This window comes from Ranitomeya variabilis, chromosome 1 (assembly GCF_051348905.1).
Source record: "Ranitomeya variabilis isolate aRanVar5 chromosome 1, aRanVar5.hap1, whole genome shotgun sequence".
Lineage (NCBI taxonomy): Eukaryota > Metazoa > Chordata > Amphibia > Anura > Dendrobatidae > Ranitomeya > Ranitomeya variabilis.
The window spans coordinates 802,913,683-802,926,705 of record NC_135232.1 but is presented as its reverse complement, the minus strand read 5'-3'; the positions used below and the strand labels follow the sequence as shown (position 1 = coordinate 802,926,705).

Genomic DNA, 13,023 nt, shown 5'->3' with positions numbered 1-13,023 from the left:
ATAGTTCACCACAGGAGTGGCAGAGTGCTTTTTATGTGTTGTAGTTACTATCCTTTTAAAGGGAACCTGTCACCCCCCCCAGTTTGAAGGGCAGCGCAACAGCGCATGCCCAAAAAACAAAAACAAAAAAAAAACAAACTTACAGCGCAGGCGCCGAGGACGCTAATGAAGGGAGAGGAGGCGGCACACAGAGGCCATGAGTGACGGCTGTGGTGCGTCTGTGTTAGGGGGGGAAAGACATGCCTCCAAGGTCTAATTCGAGGTATGAGGGGCACATTATAAAAGCTATTATTGCAGCTTTGGCAGGGATCAGAACTAAAAGAGCCACCTTGACAGAATGCAGCATTAGTGCTGCACAAGGTGGCCCTTTTAGTTACAAACACGTGTGTGTGTGTGTGTGTGTCTGGGGGGGGTGGGTGACCGGTTCCCTTTAATTATTTCTTACTTGTCCAGGCTGTGCTCACATTAGTGCAGGTCCTGCAGCCAGCCAGGCTAGAAATACGAAATTCTCTCTCTCTACAGCTTACAGGACCTGGTTGAGGTAATGAAGGGCTGGAGCATCACATGACAGCACCACAGGGCTTGTAAAGGGAAGCTGCATTGTTTCTAGTGCAGTGTCTAAAGGACCTGTGGTGACATAATGAAGAGGAAGGGCTCTGTGCTGTCATGTGATGCTCCAGCCTGCCTTCTTCATTATGTCACCACAGGTCCTATACGAGAGCACTCAGCATCAACACAGCCCGCGCTGGGCTGTCAGGTATGCAACTGCGATCCCTCCTGTGGCACCCTGCTCCTGCCGCCGCCTCCTTCTCCACCTGACACAGATCTCCCCAGCCGTTGCAGGAATCCGGCGCTGGGGAAACCATGTAGGTCTGCTGTTTAAGTGAAGGTATATTCATTTGTTGCTCCCCGCCCACTGCTCGGCGCTGACAGGTGGGGGGGGGAGCGGCTAATGAATATTCCTTCACTTTAAGCACCGGGACCACGTGGTTTCCCCAGCGCCGGGATCCTGCAGCGGTGTCATTCTCCTGCCTCCTGGGAGTGAGATCCCACTCCGCTGCTGCCTCCTACCCACATGTTACATTTGGACCATAAGACACATTTCACACTTTCCTCCCAAATTGTTAGGGAAACAAAATGCATCTTATGGTCCAAAAAATACGGTATTTTTAAATATAAAAAGGAAAACCATTTTGTTTTATTTCTAATAAAAGACTTTATTCTGGCTGTGTCTTTATTTACCATACAACTATAGGATTAGTAATGAATAGGAGTCTTATAGACACTTCTCCATTACTAAGCCGTGGGCTTGATGTCACCTGACAATACAAAGGTGACATCAACCCCATAAATATGAACCCCACTTGCCACCGCTACAGGGCAAGTAGGAAGAGCAGGGCAAAGTGCCAATATTGATGCATCTAATGGAAGCGGCGTTTCTGGGCAGCTGCAGGCTGCTATTTTTAGGCTGGGGGGCCTATATCAATGGCCCCTTACCAGCCTGAGAATACCAGCCCCCAGCTGTCAGCTTTAGCAAGGCTGGTTGTCAAAAATAGAGAAGAACCCCACACTGTTTTTTTCTAATTATTTAAATAATTTAAAAAAAACAGCGTGGAGACCCCTCTTTTCTTGATAACTAGCCTTGCTGAAGATGACAGCTGAGGGTTGCAGCCCCCAGTTGTTCGTATTGCCTGGCTTGTTATCAAAAATACAGGAGAACCCATGACAGGTTTTCATTCATTTACTTTAGTTATAGAGCAGGCGGCGGGTGAGGAATGCCCCCATCTTCCGCTCCTGCTGTCACTGTTATTAGCGGCAGCAGGTGTAATAGTCCCAAAAACCCCACCTGCAGTTTTTGTTCTGACTTGAATATAACTCACCATTCTCCTCTGCTCGCAACGATCGCCGGCAAAGCAGGAGAGAATGATGAGAGCCGTCTTCAGCACCCAGCGTTGGGGGAACAGCGCTTACTGTACTGCTGCTTCTCAGGCGCCGATGTGTGTGTTACTGATGTGGCACATGGTTGCCCCATGTGCTGCAAGTATTACACACATGGACACTGGCATCTCCAGTTTTTTTCTATTACCGGAAATATCAGGACATGTCAAACCAGCCTTATCCCTACCCTGGTAAAGATTCTAGCATGTCCATAGTTTGCACCGATAAGCACTCGCAATTCAGAGGTAAGCTGGCTACAGGGCAGGGTGGATTTGGTTTTGTAAAAGGCCATAGGGTCCATTTGCTGAGAACCCTAAAACATATTTGGTGCAAGGTTCAGCGTCATAAGCTCCTACGGGGAATAAGGGTGTGCTGGGAAAGGACCACCACTGGGATCTTGCTTGATAGACCCTGCCAACCATAATGTGGCATGTAAAAGTTTGAGCACCCCAGGTCAAAATAACTTACTGTGAACAGTTAAACAAGTTGAAGATGAAATGGTCTCTAAAAGGGCTAAAAGTTAAAGATGAGACATTTCATATAAAATATACAATGCGGGAAATAAGTATTTGATCCCTTGACGATTTTGTAAGTTAGCCCACTGACAAAGACATGAACAGTCTATAAATTTAAGGGTAGGTTAATTTTAACATTGCGAGATAAAATATCAAAAATAAAATCCAGAAAACCACATTGTATAAATTATATAAATTTGCATTTTGTAGTGAGAAATAAGTATTTGATCCCCTACCAACCATTAAGAGTTCTGGCTACTACAGACCAGTTAGACGCTCCTAATCAACTGGTTACCTGCATTAAAGACAGCTGTCCTACATAGTCACCTTTAGAAAAGACTCCTGTCCACAGACTTAACCTCTACAACATGGGCAAAACCAAAGAGCTTTATAAGGATGTCAGGGACAAGATCATAGACCTGCACAATGCTGGAATGGGCTACAAAACCATAAGTAAGACCCTGGGTGAGAAGGAGACAACTGTTGGTGCAATAGTAAGAAAATGGATGAAATACAAAATGACTGTCAATCGACATCGATCTGGGGCACCATGAAAAATCTCACCTCGTGGGTTATTATTGATCATGAGGAAGGTGAGAGATCAGCCTAAAACTACACGGGGGACTTGTTAATGATCTCTAGGCAGCACAGTAACCAAGAAAACCATTGGTAACACATTACGCCATAAAGGTTTAAAATCCTGAGGTGCCCACAAGGTCTCCCTGCTCTAGAAGGCACATGTGCAGGCCCATCTGAAGTTTGCCAATGAACACCTGGATGATTCTGTGAGTGATTGGGAGAAGGTGCTGTGGTCAGATGAGACAAAAATTGAGGTCTTTGGCATTAAAGGGCCACTGTCACCCCCTCCAGCCGTTATAAACTAAAAGAGCCACCTTGTGCAGCAGTAATGCTGCAGTCTAACATGGTGGCTCTTTTAGTTTTTGATTCATTTATTACCTCAATAAAGCGTTTTAAAAATTGGCCACACATACCAGATATTATACCTGGAGGCGGTCCGAAGCGTCCTGTATGAATCCCCCAACTGCCGTCACTCTTCTCTTCAGGGCCGATGGTACCCGCCCCCTTCGCGTTGTTGCTTCTTAAATCCGGCGCCTGCGCTGTGCGTGCCTGCCTGGGGCCTGCGCAGTGTTCTTTGTCAGTCACATCTCAGATGCCGGGTGCCTGACTGCGCCTGTGCGGCCGCCCTGTTACTGAATCCCCGCCCCGCACTGTGTTATTCATTATGCACAGTGCGGGGCTAGCATTCCTGGGCATGCGCACTGCGCTGTTCAGGCGCTCCCCCATCTCGGACGCTCCCCCGCCTTCCCAGGAACCACAGCCCCGCACTGTGCATAATAAATAACACAGTGCGGGGCGGGGATTCAGTAACAGGGCGCAGTCAGGCACCCGGCATCTGAGATGTGACTGACAAAGAACACTGCGCAGGCCCCAGGCAGGCACGCACAGCGCAGGCGCCGGATTTAAGAAGCAACAACGCGAAGGGGGCGGGTACCATCGGCCCTGAAGAGAAGAGTGACAGCAGTTGGGGGATTCATACAGGACGCTTCGGACCGCCTCCTGGTACAATATCTGGTATGTGTGGCCAATTTTTAAAACGCTTTATTGAGGTAATAAATGAATCAAAAACTAAAAGAGCCACCTTGTTAGACTGCAGCATTACTGCTGCACAAGGTGGCTCTTTTAGTTTATAACGGCTGGAGGGGGTGACAGTGGCCCTTTAACTCAACTCGCCGTGTTTGGAGGGAGAGAAATGCTGCCTATGACCCAAAGAACACCATCCCCACTGTCAAGCATGGATGTGGAAACATTATGTTTTAGGGGTGTTTCTCTGCTAAGGGCACAGGACTACTTCACCACATCAATGGGAGAATGGATGGAGCCATGTACCGTAAAATCCTGAGTGACAAGCTCCTTCCCTCCGCCAGGACATTAAATATGGGTCGTGGCTGGGTCTTCCAGCAAAACAAGTAGGACTAGCGGTGGATATTACCTATCTGCACACACTTTTGATTTAGTTGGCACTCTTGTCGTTTTCGGACATTTTTTAAGTAAAGTGAACGGTAACTGATGAAGGTCTAATTTTGACCGAAACATTTTCTGTTTACTACCTCGTGAACAACATTAAATACTGTTATCGATCAAGTTGAGTGCCAAGTTTTTTTTGATACATGTTTATAGTGTGGGAACCTACTTTGGCACCTTCTGTAGTTGTGCACACGTCACTTTATTAGACCCCACACGGGGCCAGGGCCGCAGGGGGGGACCCCACACGGGGCCGGGGCCGCAGGGGGGGACCCCACACGGGGCCGGGGCCGCAGGGGGGGACCCCACACGGGGCCGGGGCCGCAGGGGGGGACCCCACACGGGGCCGGGGCCGCAGGGGGGGACCCCACACGGGGCCGGGGCCGCAGGGGGGGACCCCACACGGGGCCGGGGCCGCAGGGGGGGACCCCACACGGGGCCGGGGCCGCAGGGGGGGACCCCACACGGGGCCGGGGCCGCAGGGGGGGACCCCACACGGGGCCGGGGCCGCAGGGGGGGACCCCACACGGGGCCGGGGCCGCAGGGGGGGACCCCACACGGGGCCAGGGCCGCAGGGGGGGACCCCACACGGGGCCAGGGCCGCAGGGGGGGACCCCACACGGGGCCGGGGCCGCAGGGGGGACGCCACACGGGGCCGGGGCCGCAGGAGGGGACCCCACACGGGGCCGGGGCCGCAGGAGGGGACCCCACACGGGGCCGGGGCCGCAGGAGGGGACCCCACACGGGGCCGGGGCCGCAGGAGGGGACCCCACACGGGGCCGGGGCCGCAGGAGGGGACCCCACACGGGGCCGGGGCCGCAGGAGGGGACCCCACACGGGGCCGGGGCCGCAGGAGGGGACCCCACACGGGGCCGGGGCCGCAGGGGGGACCCCACACGGGGCCGGGGCTGCAGGAGGGGACCCCACACGGGGCCGGGGCCGCAGGGGGGGACCCCACACGGGGCCGGGGCCGCAGGAGGGGACCCCACACGGGGCCGGGGCCGCAGGGGGGGACCCCACACGGGGCCGGGGCCGCAGGGGGGACCCCACACGGGGCCGGGGCTGCAGGAGGGGACCCCACACGGGGCCGGGGCCGCAGGGGGGACCCCACACGGGGCCGGGGCTGCAGGCAGCGCTCCCAGCCATGTGAATGAGGCGGCCGGCCCTCACCTTCTCGCACAGGGTGCGCACTTGGCTCTCGTTCAGCTGCTTGCAGTCGTTCAGCTGCTCAATCCACTGGTCCAGCTCCTTGGTGAACGTCTTGTCCTCCATGTCCTGCAGCTCCCCGAGCGCCCCCGGGATACGCACAATACGACACAGCCCCGCTCCTGGCACATACACTCACGTCACAGCTATGGCGGTAACCCGGGCTGGCTGTTGTCTCAGAACAGGAGGCCGCCGCACCGCTGCGTCGTTCTATCTCTCCTCCGTCTCATTCAATCTCGCCTTCACCCCCACAGCCGGGAGCGAGCACCGAGGAGGGGGCTGTTGACGGTTCCGCGCACGAAGACGTCAAACGGAATGAGGGGAGGGCTGGGGGCGCCGTGCGCGTTCACGGGCTCTGGATGGTAAACATCAGGAGACGTAGAGACACCGGGACCGCGCCCGCACTTCTCATTACAGCAGAGGAAGGGGAGTCGCGCTTTACGTACGCCGTTGCCAGGCAGTGTTGTTGACGTATGCGCACTGGGAAACAGAGACAGTTGGGTAGGGTTTTTTTAAGGCGTGCTTTATTGACAACAGAAAGTGTGACAGTGAAGCCAGAGTGTTAGGCCTAGTAATAATTACTGTGATTCTCTAAGGACAAGATTATTTTTATTGTCAAGAATCCCTGTAAAAAAAAAAGTGACATTTTCGAACACCGCTGCAAACGCGTTTTTTTTTGCAGTTAGTAAACAACTGAACTGTACCTACAATGTCATATACGGCGGGATATGGTAATATTACAGTTCCTAATTCTTACTTCCCAACATTGCAAGATAGGAAACGGACATACCGAGGAATAAGGGTATGCTGTTAAGGATAACAGCCAGGAGGGTCACACAAAGCCCACCACTGTGGGAGAGATAACGCCGGAGATCACACAGATCCCACCACTGTGGGAGAGATAACGCCGGGAGATCCCACAGATCCCACCCCTGTGTGACAGATAACGCCGGGAGATCACACAGATCCCACCACCACTGTGGGAGAAATAACGCCAGGAGATCACACAGATCCCACCACTGTGGGAGAGATAACGCCGGGAAATCACACAGATCCCACCACTGTGGGAGAGATAACGCCGGGAGATCACACAGATCCCACCACCACTGTGGGAGAAATAACGCCGGGAGATCACACAGATCCCACCACTGTGGGAGAAATAACGCCGGGAGATCACACAGATCCCACCACTGTGGGAGAGATAACGCCGGGAGATCACACAGATCCCACCACTGTGGGAGAGATAACGCCGGGAGATCACACAGATCCCACCACTGTGGGAGAGATAACGCCGGGAGATCCCACAGATCCCACCCCTGTGTGACAGATAACGCCGGAGATCACACAGATCCCACCACTGTGGGAGAGATAACGCCGGGAGATCACACAGATCCCACCACCACTGTGGGAGAAATAACGCCGGGAGATCACACAGATCCCACCACTGTGGGAGAGATAACGCCGGGAAATCACAAAGATCCCACCACTGTGGGAGAGATAACGCCGGGAGATCACACAGATCCCACCACTGTGGGAGAGATAACGCCGGGAGATCCCACAGATCCCACCCCTGTGTGACAGATAACGCCGGAGATCACACAGATCCCACCACTGTGGGAGAGATAACGCCGGGAGATCACACAGATCCCACCACCACTGTGGGAGAAATAACGCCGGGAGATCACACAGATCCCACCACTGTGGGAGAGATAACGCCAGGAAATCACAAAGATCCCACCACTGTGGGAGAGATAACGCCGGGAGATCACACAGATCCCACCACTGTGGGAGAGATAACGCCGGGAGATCACACAGATCCCACCCCTGTGTGACAGATAACGCCGGGAGATCACACAGATCCCACCACTGTGGGAGAGATAACACCGGGAGATCACACAGATCCCACCACTGTGGGAGAGATAACGCCGGAGATCACACAGATCCCACCACTGTGGGAGAGATAACGCCGGGAGATCCCACCCCTGTGTGACAGATAACGCCGGGAGATCACACAGATCCCACCACCACTGTGGGAGAAATAACGCCGGGAGATCACACAGATCCCACCACTGTGGGAGAGATAACGCCGGGAAATCACAAAGATCCCACCACTGTGGGAGAGATAACGCCGGGAGATCACACAGATCCCACCCCTGTGTGACAGATAACGCCGGGAGATCACACAGATCCCACCACTGTGGGAGAGATAACACCGGGAGATCGCACAGATCCCACCACTGTGGGAGAGATAACGCCGGAGATCACACAGATCCCACCACTGTGGGAGAGATAACGCCGGGAGATCCCACAGATCCCACCCCTGTGTGACAGATAACGCCGGGAGATCACACAGATCCCACCACCACTGTGGGAGAAATAACGCCGGGAGATCACACAGATCCCACCACTGTGGGAGAGATAACGCTGGGAAATCACACATCCCACCACTGTGGGAGAGATAACGCCGGGAGATCACACAGATCCCACCACTGTGGGAGAGATAACGCCGGGAGATCACACAGATCCCACCACTGTGGGAGAGATAACGCCGGGAGATCCCGCAGATCCCACCCCTGTGTGACAGATAACGCCGGGAGGTCACACAGATCCCACCACTGTGGGAGAGATAACGCCGGGAGATCACACAGATCCCACCACTGTGGGAGAGATAACGCCGGGAGATCCCACAGATCCCACCCCTGTGTGACAGATAACGCCGGAGATCACACAGATCCCACCACTGTGGGAGAGATAACGCCGGGAGATCACACAGATCCCACCACCACTGTGGGAGAAATAACGCCGGGAGATCACACAGATCCCACCACTGTGGGAGAGATAACGCCGGGAAATCACAAAGATCCCACCACTGTGGGAGAGATAACGCCGGAGATCACACAGATCCCACCACCACTGTGGGAGAAATAACGCCGGGAGATCACACAGATCCCACCACTGTGGGAGAGATAACGTCGGGAGATCACACAGATCCCACCACTGTGGGAGAGATAACGCCGGGAGATCACACAGATCCCACCACTGTGGGAGAGATAACGACGGGAGATCACACAGATCCCACCACTGTGGGAGAGATAACGCCGGGAGATCACACAGATCCCACCACTGTGTGACAGATAACGCCGGGAGATCACACAGATCCCACCCCTGTGTGACAGATAACACCGGGAGATCACACAGATCCCACCACTGTGTGACGGATAACGCTGAGAAGATAACACAGATCCCACCACTGTGTGATGGATAACGCTGAGAAGATCCCACAAATCCCACCACTGTGTGACGGATAACGCTGAGAAGATCACACAGATCCCACCACTGTGTGACGGATAACGCTGAGAAGATCCCACAGATCCCACCACTGTGTGACAGATAACGCTGAGAAGATCCCACAGATCCCACCACTGTGTGACGGATAACGCTGAGAAGATCCCACAGATCCCACCACTGTGACAGATAACGCTGAGAAGATCCCACAGATCCCACCACTGTGTGACCGATAACGCTGAGAAGATCACACAGATCCCACCACTGTGTGACCGATAACGCTGGGAGATCACACAGATCCCACCACTGTGGGAGAGATAACGCCGGGAGATCACACAGATCCCACCACTGTGGGAGAGATAACGCCGGAGATCACACAGATCCCACCACCACTGTGGGAGAAATAACGCCGGGAGATCACACAGATCCCACCACTGTGGGAGAGATAACGCCGGGAGATCACACAGATCCCACCACTGTGGGAGAGATAACGCCGGAGATCACACAGATCCCACCACCACTGTGGGAGAAATAACGCCGGGAGATCACACAGATCCCACCACCTTGGGAGAGATAACGTCGGGAGATCACACAGATCCCACCACTGTGGGAGAGATAACGCCGGGAGATCACACAGATCCCACCACTGTGGGAGAGATAACGACGGGAGATCACACAGATCCCACCCCTGTGGGAGAGATAACGCCGGGAGATCACACAGATCCCACCACTGTGTGACGGATAACGCTGAGAAGATAACACAGATCCCACCACTGTGTGATGGATAACGCTGAGAAGATCCCACAAATCCCACCACTGTGTGACGGATAACGCTGAGAAGATCACACAGATCCCACCACTGTGTGATGGATAACGCTGAGAAGATCCCACAAATCCCACCACTGTGTGACGGATAACGCTGAGAAGATCACGCAGATCCCACCACTGTGTGACGGATAACGCTGAGAAGATCCCACAGATCCCACCACTGTGTGACAGATAACGCTGAGAAGATCCCACAGATCCCACCACTGTGTGACGGATAACGCTGAGAAGATCACACAGATCCCACCACTGTGACAGATAACGCTGAGAAGATCCCACAGATCCCACCACTGTGTGACCGATAACGCTGAGAAGATCACACAGATCCCACCACTGTGTGACCGATAACGCTGAGAAGATCACGCAGATCCCACCACTGTGTGACAGATAACGCTGAGAAGATCCCACAGATCCCACCACTGTGTGACGGATAACACTGAGAAGATCCCACAGATCCCACCACTGTGTGACGGATAACGCTGAGAAGATCCCACAGATCCCACCACTGTGTGACGGATAACACTGAGAAGATCCCACAGATCCCACCACTGTGTGACGGATAACGCTGAGAAGATCACACAGATCCCACCACTGTGACAGATAACGCTGAGAAGATCCCACAGATCCCACCACTGTGTGACCGATAACGCTGAGAAGATCACACAGATCCCACCACTGTGTGACCGATAACGCTGGGAGATCACACAGATCCCACCACTGTGTGACGGATAACGCTGAGAAGATCACGCAGATCCCACCACTGTGTGACAGATAACGCTGAGAAGATCACACAGATCCCACCACTGTGTGACGGATAACGCTGAGAAGATCACACAGATCCCACCCCTGTGTGACAGATAACGCCGGGAGACCACACAGATCCCACCACTGTGTGACAGATAGCGCTGAGAAGACCACACAGATCCCACCACTGTATGACAGATAACGCTGAGAAGATCCCACAGATCCCACCACTGTGTGACGGATAACGCTGAGAAGATCACACAGATCCCACCCCTGTGTGACAGATAACGCTGAGAAGATCACACAGATCCCACCACTGTGTGATGGATAACGCCGGGGAGATCATACAGATCCTACCACTGTGTGACAGATAACGCTGAGAAGATCACACAGATCCCACCATTTTGACAGATAACGCTGAGAAGATCAGACAGATCCCACCAATGTGTGACAGATAACGCTGAGAAAATCACACAGAACCCACCACTGTGTGACAGATAACGCCAAGGAGATCACACAGATCCCACCACTGTGTGACAGATAACGCTGAGAAGATTCCACAGATCCCACCACTGTGTGACAGATAGCGCCGGGAGATCACACAGATCCCACCATTGTGTGACATAACGCCGGGAGATCACACAACTGTGTGATAGCGCCAACTGTTCGTTATAATCCATATTTTCATATCCACTTAAAGTTGCTTTATACTCTTTGTTCTCTTGATTACAATCATCTTTCCAAAAATGTTTTTTTATCGTTAGATTGCGAATAAATTTATTTATGTCCAATATAGTATCAAACCAATTAAATTCAACATCCGGCACAAGATTCAAACCTAATGAGAGAACCTTTATTTGATCCTTTGTGAACAGTTGGCGCTTATTTGTTTGCAGGAATTATCCGGTCATGAAGAAAGAGATGTTATTCAACAAGCAGAACAGTTTACAACTAAAAATCCATATTTCTATCCCATACAAAGTAGAACGGACAGTATGGATACATTTCAATAAGTTATTGGGAATGATTTAAAAGATCTTAAAGAAAAACAAAGAGGGAGAAATAAAAATAATTTATCAAGGAAGCTGAGAGATGCCTTACAAACTTTAAAAAAGAATGATGAAATAATAATAAAAAAAAGTGACAAAGGAGGATCCATTGTTGTGCTTAATGCAGAGGATTATACACAGAAGATGTGTGAACTATTATCAGACACAGAGACGTATGAGAAAATAGCGAGAAGTTTCATTAAATCTTTTGACAATGACATTGATGTAATCATTCAAGAGGGTCTTAATTTGGGGGTTATAAGCAAGAAACAAGCTGAGTACCTAATAACACCACATCCAATTTTACCCATTATGAATAGGCTCCCTAAAGTGCATATAGGTAGCGGCATTCCCCCTATGAGACCTATAGTCTCCGGTATGGGATCTATGAATGAGCACCTGGGTGAATGGGTGGATACATTGTTATAGGCATTGGTACTGAGGCTTCCAGGATACATTAAAGATTCAAGGGAAATTTTAAAAACCTTTTCCAAAAAAATATGGCAAGGTCATTATATATGGCTCTGCTGTGATGTCATTTCTTTATACACGTGTATTCCACACGAACTGGCCATGAAGGCGTTGGAATTTCATGTGGAAAAGTATAATTATTCGGAAGATTTAAATAATTTTTTGTATCAAGTGGTTTTCTTTTTGTTGACCCACAATGTCTTTTGACAATGACATATTTTTGCAAAAAACGGGCGTCCCTATGGGAGCGAAATACTCTCCATCTTTGGCTAATCTTACGATGGCATTTTGGGAAAGTAAATTTATATATTCTGAAAATAATCCTCACTCGGGTGATATAGTTTGGTATGGCAGATACATCGATGACCTGCTCATTATATGGGGGGGGGGGGAGATGTATCTGCCATACCGAACTTTGTTGGGTACATGAATGACAACATGTTTAACCTGCAATTCACATACAGATACGATAGTGAACAGATTTCTTTTTTGGATTTGGAATTGGTGGGTAAGCAGGGACTTGCTATTATTAGTAAAACGCATAAAAAACCTGTTAGTGGGAACACGGTCCTACATGCTATGAGCAGCCATCCTAAACACACAATTAAGTCAATACCTGTAGGGGAATATACAAGATTAAAAAGAAATTGCAGTAGAATAGAGGACAGAAACAGGGAATTTAGAGAATTAGAAAATAAATTAATGGCAAGACAATACCCCAAATGGACTCTGAAAAGGGCAGAAAGAATAGTGAGTGAAAAGGAAAGAGAAACAATGTTAGCACCCAAAAAAAAAAAATTTTAGAGAAAGACACAACAAGAAACCATTTATTTGTCTACAGTACAGTCCGCAGTTTAATGATATAAAGCAAATAATCAATAAACGTTTAACGATTTTATATGAAGACACAACGTTATTGAATATATTAGAGGAGGGCGTAAATGTAG

At 51.2% G+C, this 13,023-nt stretch overlaps 1 protein-coding gene across 1 annotated transcript in view; it reads right to left on the bottom strand.

Moving 5' to 3' along the window:
- PPP2CB (protein phosphatase 2 catalytic subunit beta) overlaps positions 1 to 6,120 on the bottom strand; it is a 52,153-nt gene extending 46,033 nt beyond the window's left edge. Inside the window, exon 1 of the mRNA XM_077274045.1 lies at positions 5,667 to 6,120. Coding sequence (XP_077130160.1) covers positions 5,667 to 5,768 — 102 coding nt within the window. The 5' untranslated portion in view covers positions 5,769 to 6,120. The remainder of the gene's footprint in view (positions 1 to 5,666) is intronic.
- Between the last annotated feature and the right edge of the window lie 6,903 nt (positions 6,121 to 13,023).